Here is an 18,212-nt window from a genome sequence, read left to right on the forward strand (position 1 = left end):
GGGTATCATTCTAACACTGGAGAGGTGAAAGACAAATGGTGGTAAAATAGCAGAGATCTCACTCCTGATGGAGGGGTTTAGGAGGAACAGAGTCCAAACATGCATTGGTTTCAAACTAATTTCAACATATCTCAGTACGTACACTGGAGATTTTTTCTTTTAAAGAATAAATCTTTCATTTAAATAAAAATGTACCTAAAATGTGGAAATATGTTTATATGCTATAGCATAAGACACTTTAACCTACATAAAAGTCGAGTAATTATATTAAAACTAGCAATACTATGCTTGATAGTAACCTTTTTTATGGAAGGTTTGCTTTGGCTGCCTGGTAACTAGGACAAAGTAAGGACTAGGCACCAGGGACCATCTTATTTTTATGATTTTGACCTTTTCTGCAAAAGGCAAAACATATTTTTTTGCACATGATCAAGGTCAATGTTTTAATTATTCTAAGCTGATTAACTGACTGTCAACTTCTGCTCTCTCCCCTGCCATTTTGTGATGTGTAGCAGCAGAAGTGTGCTCCTGTGACTCCCTCTGTCTCATTTCTTTTGAACCTGATCTTGAATAGACACGGAGGTTGCCCAGAACTATACAGGAGGACCTCTGGCTACTCGTGTAACAAACTGATGAGGACTTCTGAACTTCATCCTCTTATCAGCCAAAGTGAGAGGGGTCCTTTATGTCTGCATCTCTTTAATGCAGTATAATCTACATGGAAATTAGAACAGTAGATGAATAGTGGGAGTCACAGAAATGTGGAATATTTCAGAAAGTTTAGGAACAAACTATTAGGTAAAATAAAAATGAGTAGCAAAGCTTTACATAACATCAACTAAAGTTGTCCTTGCCAAGTATTCCTTAAAAACAGAGGACCAGCCCATACATGTATCTGGAAAGATACCCTCTGCCATTTTGATCTGCTGTGAGCCACACAGGTTCCTCTGAATTTTGTCTTTGGAGGCAATTCCAAAGTTGTTCTTGCTTGGTTCTTAAAGATCTGATGCCTCAAATCTTTAAGATTTTCTATAGCACCCAGGTATTTGTGCAGGGGCTGAAGCTGGAAGAAGAAAGCAACATCTGCTGGCCTATGGTGGTGTTCATGTGGCTTCAGTGTGAATATTCCCATTGTGTGGCTTACTCTTAAAGGGTGGGTTTTTTAGGATTCAGCCTGCCTTTATAGGCTTGTTTCTGTTCATGGACACCAAAGGAAGGGGGGCTTCCCAGAAGGTGGGAAGCCAAAACTCTGGGAACTCTAGTGGGTTTATTTATTCGTAGACTCTAAAAAGACACACAATCATTGCTAGTGATGACTGTATTGCAAGGTATAGTACTGGAAAACCAATTTCAACCAACAATCAGATTCATCTCTGGCTCTAGCAGATTCCCAGTGCCCCTGGCCAGCAATGCCTGGCTGAGACCTGCGCGCAGAGGGGGCACGCTGGCAGACAGGTTCTGCAGCGTGGGGTGGCCCCTGCCAGCAAGCTAAGGAGTTTCTAGGAGAGGTAGTCGGTGTGGATGGATCAAAGAGTTCCTTGACATTGAGATTTGCTGTAAAGACTGCTACTGGATATCCTGTCCCTTGGACAGCAGTGAGGGGACCTGCAGCAGCTCTTGGGTGCTTCTTAGAATTAACGATGAGTCACTTTAAGGTTGCTGGATCTTCTTTCCTATTGCTCCACTTCCTCTGTTTTGTGAAGATAAATAAGAAATGAGAGCCTGGAAATTCTCTTGAGAGGTCCTGCAGCTTGTTTGTTTTGTGAAAATACTTCTTGTTATCTAATTCCATTATACTTGTTAACAACAGCAGGAGCTTTCCCATAAAACTTGCCCTAAGTAAACTAACCACAGCTTTGAGAACTGAGCTGCAGAGAAGATCATCTTGGAAACTTGAAGATGGAGTACTTTCTTCTGTCAACTCATTTAGCATTTCTCTACAGCTTTGCACTAAGTAAACCTGTCCAGGTGTGTCCCTGCTCTCAGATGTTGAGAATTTACATTGCAGCTGCTGAGTTGCTCTGACTATCGTAGTTATAAACTCTTTCTGCTGTGATTATACACGATTGAAGTTTCCTGCTCTGGAGATAAGCATGTATTAAAAGATATACTTCTTCTTTTTGCAGATAGCTACAAGAAACAATGACTTAGGTGAGTCTGATTGTAATTATTATATAAATAACTAGGTTTTGGTGGGGCTGCTTCTCTATACTTCATTCTCATTATTCCATATATTTTTCTCTTTGGAAATATTTTCCAGCATCAGTGGAAAACAATTCCCATAATTTAGATGTGTTTTAAAGTTATATTCAGCGTGATTATTTATGCTGTCGTGATAAAGAAATTAAGAAGACTTATTGAGCAATTGCTGCATGGAATGTTCTTTTCCATATGTAGCCTTAGAAAATCAGAATATTTTTCACTTTGATTTCTTTCCTATGTGAAATAAGGCACCTCCCTGTCTGTTGTACCCAAGACTATTGTATGTTTTTTTGGCATAATAACCAATAGCTCTTGTCTTAGAAATGTATTTCAAGTATTTTGGAGTTAGAACTGAGGAGCATGTCACAATGTCTTATGTCAAATTAACAGTTAACCTGGAAATTAACAGCTTGCATGCATTCAATATGCATGATAAAAATAGTAATTTCTTTTGTATGATTCATCTCATTTTTGCAGAGGTCAGTTATGATTTTTCTTTAATTCCACAAGCTCTAATGAAGAGAACAATGACTTACAATACTTAGCCTCCCACTCTGAAGGCTCCCAAAGCTTCTTAAGCTAAAATATAGTAAGACGTGACTTTAATATTAATATAGATGTCATAGTGCAGCTGTAATCAATCTTTCCTATCCAGGAAGCAAGGCAGACCTAACCAGTCTTAGCATATTGTGAATGCTAGATTCACTCAATCTTAATTTGCTAATCCTTTTTCATATAATTGGGAAATGAACTTCAGTGAAAAACATGTCCAGAAGTACAGGAGCTTGGTTAGTTGCCTTCTCAGCGCCTTGCATGTTCTTTATTTTCATCATCTGCTAGGTAGTGAAATAGCTGTGTATGAAGGAGACATCCTCTTGAGAAGAGGACGACGCAGTGCAATTAACTGTGAGAGCTGTTTATGGCCCAAGTCACAAGATGGACTAGTCAAGGTTCCAATTAACATCTCTTCTGATTTCTGTGAGTGTATAAAATGGATGCTGTAAAGTTAGGATTGATCTTCCAGTCCCTACACCCTCTGTTTTATGTTTGTGGCATGCACCAAAAGCAGTCTTTGTCAAAATGAGAATTTATTGACATGTCTCTTTTCCTAATTTGTTAGCCTTCTGGTAGATTGACTAAGACTCCAGATATTTGAGTTACAGACACTAAAATATGTGTGTACTTGGGCAGCAGTTATATAAATACCAGCTAATTAATTCTAACTACAAATATTAGCTCATTCCTGCTAGCTACAATCCATTTTGATGTTTAGCAAGTACAGAAGAAATATAATTTGTTCACATTATGAATGTATTTGTGTCAAAATTACCACTAGGAGCACTTTTTTGAACACTATAATTTTCTTTCAAATCTCTCAGAAATATTCCCACACTAGAAATCCTGTAGAGATAAAAATGGAGGAAAAATTCTTGGAGATATTTTTTCCCCTATTGCCCCCTAGCCAGTCAATAGCTCTGTTCAGTGAAAAAGGCTGCAGGACCAATGCCTTAATCTCAAAAATTCTGCACCAGAAGACTTCATAAAGGCTGTGCAGGTCTTCCACCTCTCCCCTGTTAAGGATTCTCTGGTCTGAGGCTTCCATAGAGACCCTTTTTAACAGATCCTACCTTGAGAGAAAATGGCATGGAAGTGAAATACAGCCTGTGCCTGATTCCTGTTCCTGGGAAAAGGAGCCTGTGTTATCCCCTGAGGTGAGGACAGCCCGGACTTTGTGTTACCTAGGCTGCTGCTCTGCTCACGTGCTTCCAGAACTGCCACATAGACTCTTGTGGCTAGGTGAGGGTTGTTCCATCTACCTCCCCCTCTCCAAACTTTAAAGATGAGGAAATCAAGGTACAGATCAGTTGTGGATGATTTATAACTGAGGAAGCCAAATTAGGCCAAAATGTTCAAAAGTAGATAAACACTCTGATCTTTTCTTTGGTACCTGAATAGAAACACTGTGATCTTCAGAGCCTCTGAACACTGGCTGTCTCAAGTGATTCCAAGGGGTGTGTGGCAGACATTTGTTATCTCTGATAAACAAAATAGGGTTTTGGTGCTTAGCTACACTCAGATGGCTCATCTGGGATACTTTAATCTGGTTATTTGTATCCAGAAGTGTTTCATTTTTGTCCATTCTGCCTAATGGAAGAAACAGTGCCAGTTTGCTTTCCATCAGCTGTACCCTATAGAATATGCATAAGGGCCACCTATAATCCCTATATCTCCTTAAAAGTCTAACCAACTTGAAGATCTCTGAAGGCTTTGTGCCCTTTTTTTATTGTACTTGTATGATAAAAAGCTAGCGAGTGCTGTGAAGTTTTAAAGGAATGCACCCCATCATTGTATCTTGGTTTTGATTAACCAAGGAAGATTTCTCCTGGCCCCTTTCTCTTTCTAGCAGTGACAGAGAGGTCTTGGATTGCTGATGCTCTGCAAGAGATCTCCACCCTGACCTGTGTGCAGTTTGTAAATCGTACTACAGAAACAGATTACGTGTATGTTGAACGTGGGCAGAGGTAAGCTTCCTATCTCCTGAGGGTGGAAGCACTCAGAAGGTCTTTCAGCTTCTTTTCTGTTTTGATCTGGATTAAAGTAATTGCCTTTTTTTATCCTAGGAGTCGAGATTCAGACAGCAGATGCAAGCTTTCATTTTTCTGTTGATATACTGGTAGTTAATCAGTTAATAGGCTGTAGGGATAAACGCGCATGTAGACTTAAAGATAATGGGGTATAATTCAAAATGAGAACTTCCTTAGTTATTGTGAAAATGTAAAGTGTAATTGTTTCAGGTTCTTTGCTTAACTACTTAAACTCCTTCATCTTAGTTTGATATAGCCACTTTAATGTTTTAAAATTTGCCATCCTCATCACGAAGGCTTTATTTCTTCCCATGTTGAGTCTGGCAGCTTCTGGAAGCTTAGAAATCTCATGTGAGTTACTATTGGCATGTCCCCTTCCATGGCTACACATGTGGAGGCCCTTGGTGGCATAATCAGTACATCTATTTCTTTCTATTTGCTGAATGTGATAATTTTGGTTATTGATTGCCTATTCTTAGCTGCTGGTCTTACTTTGGAAAAATTGGAGGACGCCAAGCAGTAGGTCTGATGAAAAATGGCTGCATGGATAAAGGAGCAATTCAGCATGAAATGAACCACGCACTGGGTTTTATCCATGAACAGGCACGGAGTGATCGGGACAGGTTTGTCAAGATTATGTGGGACCACATTGTGGCAGGTATGTCCACTAAATCTTAAGAGAAAACATATACTTTCAGATAAAGGAGAATGTTTCTTCTGTGAACAGCAATGCAAATAAGAATCAAGATGAATGCTGGCAGCAGCAGCACATTCAGTGTGATGGAATTTCTCATTCAGTGTTTGTAGTAGGGGAATTTCTGTGGCTACACCTATGTTAGTGTGGTACTCCAAGGCAGATGCAGCCTAAAAGTAGCTCTACCTTCTTATTTTGATTATCATCTTGAACCCAGACTCACCTTATATCCAAAATACCAAGACCATCAGGAACACAAAATGTTGTTGCAAAGACTTGGCCAAGAAGCAAAACAATGGGACTTCTAGTTGAGGTGGGGTGAAATGTGATATTCAGAGATCATGGTAGGGAATTGCTGTTGTGGATGAAAGTGTTAACACGGTAATGATTTAGCAGCAAATCAAGATTTATTAATGACTAGCAGTACTTAATCATTAACCAGTTTAAAGATTTACAAACTAATTCAGTAAAATATGTTATAATTAAAGTAGCAAATTAACTACAGACTCGAAGATGACAAGATTCACACTAACTTACTGTGTGGTACCTTAACTCAATGCATATATAAATGTGCATTCACAAACACAGGATGTACGAACACACAGAGACAAAAGTATTTGGATCCAGTGGAATAAGTATGTACTCATGGTCATAAAAATAACTGTGTATACCTGTCGTGGTTTAGGCCTGGTTGGCAGCCAACCACAATGCAGCAGCTCTCTCTCCCTTCCCCTCCGGCAATGAGAAGGGACAGAGAGCCAGGCTTGGGGTTCAAGATAGGACTGGGATGGGGAAAAATCCCCCTTTTATGATCACGAGCAAAAGGCAGACTCGTTAGGGGAAGAAAAAAAGAACATACATTTATTACAGATACTAACAACACATAACAGAGTAGGACAGTGAGAAGCATTGCCGCATCTTGAGAACACCTTCCCCCCACCCCTCCCTTCTTCCCAGGCTCAGTTCTGCTCCCGATATCTCTACCTCCTCCCCCAGTGGCGCAGGGGCAGGGAATGGGGGGTGCAGTCAGTGATGCCGCTTCTTCCATCTTTGGTGGGGGGAGCTTCTGGAACTTTTTCCCCCCTGCTCCATCGTGGTCCCCCTCTCACAGGAAACAGTCCTCCACAAACTTTCTCTGACATGAGTCCCTCCCACAGGCCACAGCGTTCCCCACACTGCTCCAGCGTGGGTCACCAACTTCCTCTGACTGGACCCCCTCCCACGGCTGCAGCCCTTCCCGAGCTGCTCTGGCGTGGGACATCCCCGCATGCTGCAATCCTCCCAGCACTGAATTACAGCAGCGGGGCTACCTTTTCCCATGAGACCCCGGCCTTCTTTGGGCACAGCACCTTGATCATCGGAGCAGGAGCAACAGGCCATAAATCAGTGTCTGCTCCACCATAGATCTCCATGGGTGGCAGGGGGGGGCCTCCCTGCCGTCTCCCCACAGGATACAGGGGGGTCTCTGCTCCGGCACACCTCCCCCCTCCTTTCTTCCTCTGTTCCTCCACTGACCTTGGTGTTCACGCAGCTGCAGCAACTCCTCCTCACAAGTCCCACTGCCCGTCACCACGTCCCTTCTTAAATACGTTATCGCAGAGGTGCAGCCGACTGGCTCAATTTCCCAAACAGAAGTGGAGCTGGCTTGGAGCTGGGGGAGCTTCGAGAAGTTTCTCACAGGGGGCCGCCCCGATAGCCCCCTCCCCTGCTACCAAAAAACTCCACCACTCACTCAACCCAGGACAATACCCAAACACATCCGTAAGCAAAGAGTGGGTGAAAGAGAAACTAGTGCAAAGTTAAAATTTCCCTGTTCTTGAGTTTAGAGTGAATACTCACAATGCATTGGCATTTCTCAGTGGGTGATAGCTGAGACTCGAGCGGGTTGACTTCACCCTGGCTTCCCATCAGCTCTGACACTGGACCACACCTTAAGGTTTTTGGTACCTGAGTGGTGTCCCAGCTCAGGGGAGATGCTGGTCACAGGCCCCCTGCAATCCAGGAGAGAACAAAGAGTCTCACTTGGGGGTTGCAATTTATAGGGTCCAAGAAAATTAACTCTTGTCAGATACCCTAACCTTGGATAGTGAGGCGTTCCGGCATTTTCACCAGGTACATAATAACTTGATGGATGTGCAGTTCTGTTATTCTTTTCCTTCAACCACATCCCAGGTTCGGGTGTATCAGGTTGTCAGGAGGTGATGGGCTGTTATAACTGCTTCAAAGCAATAGGGAAAGCAGGAGCCAGGCTTGTTAAAGGGGGTGCCTTAATGCTCTGGTTCCCTGCCATTAGCAGTCTTTACCTCCCCAGGTTGGTATGACCCAGGAGAGGGCTGGAATCACACCAAACACCGAGTGGTACAGCAAGGAGAGAGCAGGGGGGTAGAATTGCACTACCACAATTGCACAGCAGCTCTATCTTGGGGAAGACCATGGAAATAGGGAAGGCAGCAGGTAGGCATCTTGGCTCTGGCAGTGAGTGAAATCACATAGACTAAAACACAGATGAACAAGGGACTCAATGCAGAGAGAATGGAAGCACATGCAACCACTAGCATGTGCAAAATTCTGGGACTTGGCATGATGTGAGAGGAAGGACTACAATTATTTCCTCCCTGAGAAGAGACTCATATACGCTGCCATGAAAAGGAGCAATGGGGAGCATTGGAACTAGTAAATCTTGGGGGGAAACAGGTGAATGTTATTTAAGGAAAGGAATGCAGGATTAATAGTTTGGGCATGTGCCCTTGATCTGTGTGCTGAGAACATGGGAATATATACAGAGCTTAAGGCTCTGGGGAAGGGAGGGCAGAGAGAGTGGTAGGAGGTCCCAGGGAAAGCAAGAAAGTGGTACATAGAAGGGAAGCAGGGGAAGAAACGATGCAAGGAATCACTTGTCTGACAGCTATGGGAGAGCTGGACAACCCACAACAATTGTAAAAAGATAATAGTGTACTCAGTTCATTATAGAAAATAATAGTAAATGAGGCTGGACAATTGAATACCAAATTCTAATAAGTCTCTTCAAGTAAGATACTCAACTCTTCAATGTCATGCACAGCTGAAAATACATCTTTTTCTCCAGATGGAACTTGATTGTTTTTATTGCAAATTCCTAACACACTGTTCTCCAAACTTTTTTCAGCTATTCCCATGGTATCCTAAGTAATTTCCATTTGTGCTGTTCTTTACTGAGGTTTCATCTCTAGTCTTAAGGTGCAATACTGCTGATTTGTTTGCCACTGTACAACAAGGACGTGCCATGTTTGAAATGCTAGGAGAGAGGAGTTGAAAACATGAAGTTATACTAAAGATACTAGAGACACATAAAATCTGACACTAGTTTTGCAGGGAGAAGTCCACGGGTTCAGATGTTGTCATTCCTAAAGGATACAGATGTAACCAAGCTCCGATTCAGGCACAGCATCACGGAAGGATAAAAGAGGGGGAAGAGGTGAAGACAAGACTATGCAAAAGGAGATGGGGTATAGCTTCAGTGTTTTAACAGTGTTCACCAGGAGTGGCAGCTGAGAAGATTGGCGCAACAAGGGAGTTAGAATGCAGAGTGTGTGCAGCACAAGCACTGTAGGGAAAAAATGCAAAGATATGCAGGGGAAAGGAAGTGAAGAAACCCAGCTATGTTCGTGAGGACTGTTAGCATACATCTCCTGTAAAAACATGCTGCTGTTAACAGTGCTGATGGCAGAGCTCCCGCTGACCTCTGTGGTGCGGAACTAGACCTCAAGACCTTTTGCAGCTTCCTAGCTCTCCCACACAAGCTGTTTTTCTCTCTGCCAGGGCTGCAGTACTGTGGATGTTTGCTGGGTTTTGTTTTTACCCAGCAATTCACCTTGGAAGCCATCCTACTTCTTTGTTTAGACAAAATGCTGCCTGATCTGTTGCTGTCCACTTAGCTACTTGAAACTCAGCTTGTTTTTCCCAAACTTTTTTGGGAAAAAATTGTAGTCAGTCTTCAGCCAAAGCTTCCTTTTCAGCTCTTCTGAGTCATTATACTTAGATGCTGGCAGAGGTAGTTCTTCTTAGAGTGAAAAAGATGGGTTAAGTCCCCACACGTGTGCAGGTCTAGACAGCCAAATCTCTCTGGCATGTGATGAGGCAGATACTAGTTTATTGGCAGCACCTCTGTCCAGCCAGGCTACTGTTACTTTTTTTAGCAAACCAATTCAGCAAAGCACTTACATGCCAAACAGTAGCCATATGCTTAAATGTTTCACAGCATTTGAACTGTGTTCTCTGTCCATCACCTCAAAAGCTGTGCACTTGCTGATAATTCTTTCTGAAGTCAGCACAGCAGGTAAGGGGAACTGAGATGATAATCTAAGAGTTGGGAAAGACAACACTGTTGACAACCAGTTTGAGCCTTAACTGGAGCTTTTCATAGCTCAAACTCAGTGATGTTTATCCCCAAACTTTCTAGAATTCAGGATTTTGAAGCTTCCCTTTGCATTTCCCAGCCCTCATTTGGGCCAGTGCTAAAGGACATTACTGGAAGGGACTGGCTCTGATTGTAAGCCTGGCAGCCAAGTTGTGCAGACTCCAGAGATTTTTCCGACAAGCATCCAACCCTTAGCTCTTGTCCAGATGGTTTGTGGTTTACAAGCCACTAGTTACAATAATGAAGGTACAGATGTTGAACTGGAAAGGAGCGCTCAGTGGTTGGGGTATTAGCCTTGAGGCCAGGCTGGCTGCATTCAGCTCCCTGCTCTGATATTGCTTACTTGCCTGGCTTAACCATGGGCAAGAGACCCAGGGTGAAATTCATGTTCATGCTCCCCAGTCAATGGAGAGATAATAGGCTCCTTCAGATTAAACTCCCTCCAACTGTGTCTTTTTCTCCCTCTCCTCTGACTATACTGGGAGTCTTGATGAATAGCTTCAGTGCCTAACTCAGAGAAATAAAGCTAGGTGATGTGAATTCCAGCCTGTGCCTCTGGTCCTCAGGCCTGTATCAGTGTAATGCTTTCTTAACTCATATGGGTTTTTTAAGGCTAAACAGATGAAAAGTGATGAGATGCTCAGCACCTATAAGAAGACAGAATGTTTCTAGCTGATCTTAGAGTCCCCTTGCTTCATGCAAGTCATATCACTTCACTGTAGTCCCTGCTGATGGATTTGACCAGAGACAAAGCCAGAATATAGCTGATAACGTGCCCTTTGGGGCAAAGTAACAGGCAAACTGTATCCCCTTCTTTTGTGGTCTTATAACCCTTAGGAAGGACTCAGCAAGACAGGTTGGTAGTCACCCACACACACCTCTGAATTTTTTGATCTAGGTGGTCTGTTAAATTTCCCTCTCAAGGTATGGGTGCAGCTTCGGGGACATAGTTGGACAGTTATAATGTTCAAGATAATGCACTGCAATATATTTGGAGACAGCCTAATGAAGAGAGACAGATGAATGCCTTTACTTGAGGAGTGGAATGGATTCATTGATTATATCAAAACTTTGACTTAATTGATTTGGTTTACATTCTGAAACATACTAGACTGAGTGAAAATGGGTTCCCATGGGCTTCAAAAGGCTCTGCTGGTTTTGATAGATCGAAGATCTCATGAGAACAAGTAATTGTATGCTAAGTTACTCTTAGGATTATGACAGCAGGCAGTGTACTATTAGAGCAGCAATAATTGTTCTGATTGAAATGTTGCCTTCCTACCTTACAGGGGAACAAGGGAACTTTGGAAAAATGAATTCCAGAAATTTGGGCCTTCCCTATGACTACTCTTCAGTGATGCACTATGGCGCGTAAGTTGTTTTCTGAAATCTTTTCAAAGGAGAAAACAGCTTTCAGATCTAGGAAGAAGGAATTGCTCTGTGCAGGGAATTACTTTTCCTGTTCACTTAAAATTGAGTGAATGGACATAATTAAGAGTGAACATATTTCGTCAGCAGGATTCATGGAAAACAGAGTTGATACTGGTAGAAGAAAAAATTAGGACAAAGTTTTCTTTCACTGTACTCCTGTTTCTTGCTAGAGGCCTTTGACATGATTATGTTCCAAAGTCTAATGCTACTGAATTACCTATCTAAAACAGTTCTGAAATCTAAATTATTTCATTAACATAGTAACAGCTGATCACAGACAATGTTTAGGTACAGCAAGAAGAAAGATGGTATTTTTTTATATCATTCAGATGTTGTATCCCACCTCATATTCATCTGGGAACATTGTCTAAGGTTGCATTCTAGTCCATAATGTACAAGCTTGTATCATGTACCTTCTTTATTTCCACTAGCAAGTAGCAATTGAACAAAACTGAAATGAAACTTGTCTAGCAGGAGGCAGGAAATTGCAGATAGCAAATAAACAATTAGTAACTGAGACAACTACTCCTGCTCTTCTGCCTTTGGAACCATGAAGGTGGGAATTCATTTTGCCAGGACATTGGCGAAAGCTCTCCTCACTTAGGGCAGTGCAGCTTTTTCTTGTTTCTTGCTTTCAGCTGCTGCACACAAAATGGCTTCCATGCTGGTCGTATTCAGGGAAGACTAACTGGTGTCTGAGAAGGTTTTTGCTCTTTTTCATTGGAATTCTGTGCATGTGGTTCATGAATATGATTATGCAGTTAGAGAACTTCACTGTTTAAGAGAAGTGATCTAGAAATGTGATTCCCTTATTTCTACAGGTTTGATTTCTCCAGCACTCCAGGGAAACCAACTATTGTACCAGTTCCTGACCCCTCTATACCCATCGGGCAGAGAGAAGGGCTGAGTAACTTGGATGTAGCTAAAATCAACAAGCTCTACAAGTGCAGTAAGTGCTGTTGCTAGAGAAGGAATGTGAATCCTTATACAGCTGACGTCTGTAGGCACTGTCCCAAAGGAACTCAGCCCACAGTCCTTTCAATACATCTCTCCCTCACCCTACAAGAAGGCTGGTATGCATGTGGAAACAACTTTCCCTGTGCCAAGCTGCTGCCTTCTTGGAAAGGACAAGTTACTTTCACTAATTCACTGTCATTCTGAGTTATCCTCACCTAGTCCCTGCTGTTTGACATAACCAAAACCCATCAGAGAAATCATGATTGCTACCTCTGTCAACTTCTCGTTTCAGGAATGCTCTGAAGGTTGCAAAGCATGTAAGCTATCCACAGCCATGATTATAGCTTAGTCATGTGCATCAGTAGTGCCAGCGGGTTTGTGATTTCTTTCAATTACAAAATGACTGCAGAGCTGTAAGAATAGGTGCCATTTAGGCTGATCAGAACATCTCTTTGAGGGAAATTCCCCATGATTTTTGTATAGTTAGCTACTTCCTTCCCCCATCCATTTCGTAACTCATCACTGTGGTACCTTAAGGTCTAAAACCACCCAGCATTCCTCTGTAGCAGGAACTCTTCAGATGAGACTTACAAAACACAGGTAAAGATGTCCTCCTGAAATGCACAGGTTTTGCCTCATCTCCCAGTACATAGGCTAATTGCTTTATGCAGTATTTGACTTTTCTGAGATGCCATTCAATTAGCTTCCAACAAAACAGCAATAAACATTAACATGGACTAAATATTAGTGTACCAAATCCTGCTCTGAATTGTGATAGAACTTAGTTTTAAATAACCATCGCTAATTAGTGGGAATCGGCATTCCTTCAGCTGGATAGTTAGGTACAGAAATCATTGCTGAGAGCTTCCTTGCAAATTCTTAACGTCAGCTGAGACTAGCTGACAATTTAAGTGTCTGTCATGGTCTCAAAGATAGTGATAACAAGTATTTAATGATATCCCTGATAGTGGGCCTGTGAATGAATCACGCTTTAGTGCCTTTATTATGTAATTTCATAATTCGATCTGTATGTTTTGGAAGAAAAGGGCTAAATTTAGAATAAGGAGATTCCTTTAAAAAAAAAATGAGAAAAAAGGGCTTGAAAAAAAGGACAAAAACTCTGTCTCAAGAAAAGTAGGGAGCAAGAGAAAAATGTCAAATTTATATGTTCAGATGTCATCTATTCATATTTGTAATTTGGGGAGTTACACATAGTGCAGTAAATGAAGACTACATGTGGAAAGATGAAAGACAGAGGAGATCAGACTTTGTATACCAGTCACTGGGTCTGTAGCTTGACTTCAGTGCTCTCTGTTATTGTTTTCCCCCAGTGACTACCCCTATTTGCTTTGTTAGATTCTAGTTTTCAAGCTTGACTTTTGCATGCACTTATAAATACACACACATTTCCTGATGGGAACTGATGTATTGATGTCATTGAAACTACCCCTGCGACTGAGGTTAAGGAAGCTCATGAAGGATCTAGGCCTTTTTTTTATTAACTAAAATATATGTGTGAAGCCCTACTGTCTTTAAAGAAAACACATTAGTAGCTGAAGCAGCTAAGTACCTTAAATAGCATTATTTCACTTGCAGGTTTTGAATAACTTTTACACTAGGAACATCAACACAACTGTAAGCATTATAATTAATTTCTCTTTTACAAGTTTGACTGATGCTAATGGTTGGAGAGACTTGTCAGGCATTTCTGGAAGATTTTTGTGCAGTCTTCATTCTCTTCAACACTGTTTGGTTCTTCTCTTCAGATTGCTGTAGCTCTGTGTTGCCTAAATCCAAAGGCTCGTTCTCCTCTGTCAACTACCCGTCCCCATACCCAAACAATAGTAGCTGCCTGTGGTTGATCCGCATCCGTCAAAGTAAGGTAATTTTTGTTAGGAGAAAAAAGGTTTGAACCACAGTGTCAAGGCTACAAAGCATTATTTCATTATTATGACTACCCTCTGGGAGTCATTTTCATGGACCAAGACATTTATTTCGTTACACAGTGAACGAAAAGTCAGTCTCGACAATTTTCATAAGACCTATTAAGACTATCAGAAGTATTATTTAACTTGACTTTTATCCATTTAACATTGGATGGCTTTTCAAAGACAAGCAATAGCCCAACATCAATCACTGGGCTCCGCAACAGGGTAGTTAGGTGAAATTCTATGCTCTTTTTAAACAAAGTAAAATTTCAGTGATACATGGATCGTAAAATGAATACAACATCCTAGTTCACTTTGTAACAATTAGATGGTTTGAATCTTTCCCTGTGTACAGCACTAAGCCCAACATCTGTTTTCTTGTTCCTCAAGATTTTCCTGCAGTTTGAGGCTTTTGATCTCCAACCCTCCTCAGACTGTTCTTCTGACTATATAAAAATTTACAACGGAAACAGCAAGAATTCCCCTGTCTTGCTGGACAAATACTGTGGGAAGGGGCCACTGCCCTCCTTAGTGGCATCTGGATCTACAATGCTGGTAGAATTTGCAAGTGATGAGAGCATTACAGCCACAGGATTCAGAGCTTCCTACAACAGGGGTACGAACACTCCTCTGCAGAGCTTGGAGAACAGTAAGAATAGTATTTGCATGGAAGAACTGAAAATTTTGAACATATACTCCAGAGTAGTTGTTTTTTGTGTTATTCTTTACCCTTCCATAGCAATTGCTAATGCAGAAAGCTAGGCAGCAATAGGGCAGTAAACAGAAAATGGAATGTTGCATGGGTCTCATGTTAGTAATCCTGAGAACCCACACACGTTCTTCTGAGAGCCTCTGCTAGGCTTCTTCACATCTTTAGAACAATTTCTTAAAATAAAAACAATGCACTGACTGTAACTAATAGGAGCAGTGCAGCCAAAGAGCATAGAGACTGCAGAATTCAAGAAGAAATCTCAACCAGTGATGTGTAACACCCGTATCTGGTCAATATGTTATTCAAGGTTTTGTAGCATTTTATGCAATGGGAGAGGCACTAACCTTGGGTAACTTATGCTTTCTGAATTAAAGGCTTTTGTTATGTTACATGAAACATGGTGCTTACTGTAGTCACTCGATGGGTGTCTGTTTTAGAAACATACAGATGCATTATGGACTGCTGGATAAAATTCTGTTGTACTGCAACATGCTTTCAGTTAGAAGGCTTTGGGCATTAGTAGCCCAAATAGCTTGTTACTGCCTTATTTCAACTCAAAATACAAACTTTTATAAAGCATAAACTGAAGTCTTAGAAATTGATCGGTTTTACTCTTTTTGTGTTGGTTGATGGAGTAATTTCTAGATAGCATTAGATCTAGCTTGATAAGACAATCTTGAGTATTTGAGCTAATTATTTTCTGAAGGTGCAGTAAGTTAGGACCACTAGAATGATAATACGGTGACACTCAATTGTAAAGACAGATATAGCTTTAGATGCAGGTGTTTCCTGTCCTCCAAAGGACAGTACAGCTGCTGATACAAATACTAAGCAAAGAAATAAAAAATTTCAGCAACAGATTATCATGGTAGCACATTTTTTTCTTGGCTTGAAGAAAGAATACAATAGAGCATAAGCAAGCTCACTTCTACTGCCAGATTACTCGCTAATGTGCCTTTCTCCGTTTTTCTCCTTTACTCCTCAGTGAATTGTGGAGACACTTTCACAGACTCAAGTGGAATCATCACCTCTCCAAACTATCCCAATAAATACCCCAATAACCAAGCATGCTTCTGGGTCATCAGTTCTCCAGTAGGGTACAAGGTAAGGTACAGCTGAATTCATTTGTGGGCTTCATTAGTGTTCTTTAATGGACTCGCTTTTTCCCTTGGAGAATAACAGCTGTGATGTCACTTCTTGAACAGGCATTCTCAGAGTAAAAAATCTGAACACAAAGATCCAGTTTAATAACTTATGCTGGATCTTGGTATCTGAGGTGTTCAGCAAGGGAAAGCCTTTACTTATGTTTGTGAACTCTTACGGATTTGGCTTGTACCGGTAGGTTTTGTTCAGAATAATCCCTAGGTAACAATTCCCACTAGAAAATGGAAACCTTGCACAGGTGCAGATTTTGTATTTCTCTAAAGAAAAGAATTTAAAGCGTACAAGATCAATCTTGTCCCTTGCTTCTCCTTCCAATCCAAATGCTGATGAACTCAGCAAATAATTTGCTACCGATTTCCATTACAATATGGGATCAGGAAATGGTGCAATCACAGAATAAAAAAATGATGCCTGAACATAAGGAATTTAAACTATTTGTGCTTGTTAGATACAAAGGGTAAGGGAAAAGGATATAACCTGGAAGCAAAGTGCTTTGGTTGTATTTTCTTCAGATATCTCTCAAAATGTTATTCTTTGAGCTGGAAAATAGTGACAGATGCATCTATGACTACTTGCTTATACATGATGGAAGCCGACCTTCATCACCTGCAGTTGGCCCTTATTGTGGGACAGAGAAGGTTGCAGACTTTACTTCCACTGGGAACTTTGTGCTGGTTGAGTTTCACAGTGACATATTTTGGGAGTTGCCTGGATTTGTCATGAGTTATGCATTTGGTAGGTAGTACTATACACATGGGAATTGGAAAACACAGAATGAAAGAGACACAGGTAAAAAGGCAAAATGCCACAGATTTCAGCAAAAAATACAGTTCCCTGACACCTTTAACAAGCTTGAAGCTTGATCTCTTAGTCTTATGTCTACAGTGATGTAATTTCCATGGTGAATTATGGACAAAAATATTCCTGTCCTTGGGATGCTTCTGTCTAAGACTGAGCTTTTTGTTTTAGTATTCCCACTGCTGGTGTTGCATGGCCAAATACAAGAGCAGAACTGAAACTATGTAAGCAGATTTTTCAAGAACGTCTAGCATTAGAAACTGTTCCCATAAAAGCTTCAGAATATGGCTATGTAGCAATTTTAACCTGTATTCTGATGTTAACCCTCATGTGCATTCCAGCATGCATACAGAAGAACCTTCAGACACGTTTTGTTTATGCTTTGAAGCCAAGCTCACTTACACAGTTTGCATAGGCACATTAGCTTAGCCTGGAAATAACCACTTTACACTGAAGGCACAAACTAGGATATTTGTACAACATTTCAACTCAAAGAATTGCACTATTCCTCTGAGAGATAACATTTAACTAAAGAAACAGTTAACAGTGGCAGGAACAAGCAGTGAGGGAGCGGGAATGGAGTGAAGCACCTTTTGTTACTACTTTGCTGTGGCCTGAGTCAGGTATTGAAATTGTCCAGGGGGTATTACCATTTTTTGTTTTTAAATGAGGCCTGAAAACCTAATGCAAAGTCCATTGAAGCCAGTAACTTTGGAGAACATATTAGGTGTGAAGTACCTTATCTGTAGACAGAAATCTTCCACCCTTGAAGAGTTGTCTGAAGAGAGAGAAATCACCACTGTAGGCAGCTAACACTTTGTTTTGACTTGATGTATTCTGAACTAAATGCTGATGCCAAAATCTAATAAATAAAAAAGTTCTTACTACAATTATGCCTTTGTGAAAAAGAACATGTAGAAAATGCCAATTTGTTTTCCTGGTCCTAGGAAGGCAGACAAGGAAATTTTGAATTATGCTGACTTTTGGTTTTGTAGGGTTTTTTTAGGATCTTTAATGTTTTCCTTTTTTTAGCACTGGTTAATTTTCACCCTCAGAAGAAAGGTAATTGATAAGTTGTGGACATCAGGGTCTAGAACTTGCTTGATTCATGGTGGGAAAGTGCATGTGCAACAGGCAACAAATATTTGTAGTTCTTACAAGCTCCTATCTTCTGGCTATAATTATTCCTTCATTTAATTTGGCTCAATATTTAGATTGGCACCTCTTTGGAGGATGTAACAATTTCAGCAGCACAACAGAAAATTAAACTCTATTTCTACTTTTAACCTTTACTTCAGACTTTACAAAAGCTAATTCTTCTCCCTGAGTCTGAGAACATTCATGG

General features: G+C 41.0%; 1 protein-coding gene across 1 annotated transcript; it reads left to right on the forward strand.

Moving 5' to 3' along the window:
* The first annotated feature begins 1,863 nt into the window (after positions 1 to 1,863).
* LOC104366586 (embryonic protein UVS.2) lies at positions 1,864 to 17,645 on the forward strand. Its single transcript, XM_009973536.2, has 11 exons — positions 1,864 to 1,968; positions 2,127 to 2,151; positions 3,043 to 3,180; positions 4,607 to 4,724; positions 5,267 to 5,445; positions 11,167 to 11,248; positions 12,130 to 12,257; positions 14,032 to 14,147; positions 14,584 to 14,809; positions 15,891 to 16,009; positions 16,582 to 17,645. Exons 1-11 carry the CDS (start codon positions 1,900 to 1,902, stop codon positions 16,810 to 16,812), a joined length of 1,431 nt encoding a protein of 476 aa, XP_009971838.2. The 5' UTR covers positions 1,864 to 1,899; the 3' UTR covers positions 16,813 to 17,645.
* Positions 17,646 to 18,212: the final 567 nt, after the last annotated feature.

Source organism: Tyto alba, unplaced genomic scaffold (genome assembly GCF_018691265.1).
Source record: "Tyto alba isolate M040663 unplaced genomic scaffold, T.alba_DEE_v4.0 Super-Scaffold_18, whole genome shotgun sequence".
Taxonomy (NCBI): Eukaryota; Metazoa; Chordata; class Aves; order Strigiformes; family Tytonidae; genus Tyto; species Tyto alba.

Bases quoted from the DNA above. Each gene is read 5' to 3' on its own strand.
- LOC104366586 (XM_009973536.2), top strand. From the start codon at position 1,900: ATGGAGTACTTTCTTCTGTCAACTCATTTAGCATTTCTCTACAGCTTT. The intron at 4,725-5,266 runs GTAAGCTTCCTA...GCCTATTCTTAG, and splicing joins TATGTTGAACGTGGGCAGAG to CTGCTGGTCTTACTTTGGAA. The intron at 11,249-12,129 runs GTAAGTTGTTTT...TTATTTCTACAG, and splicing joins TCAGTGATGCACTATGGCGC to GTTTGATTTCTCCAGCACTC.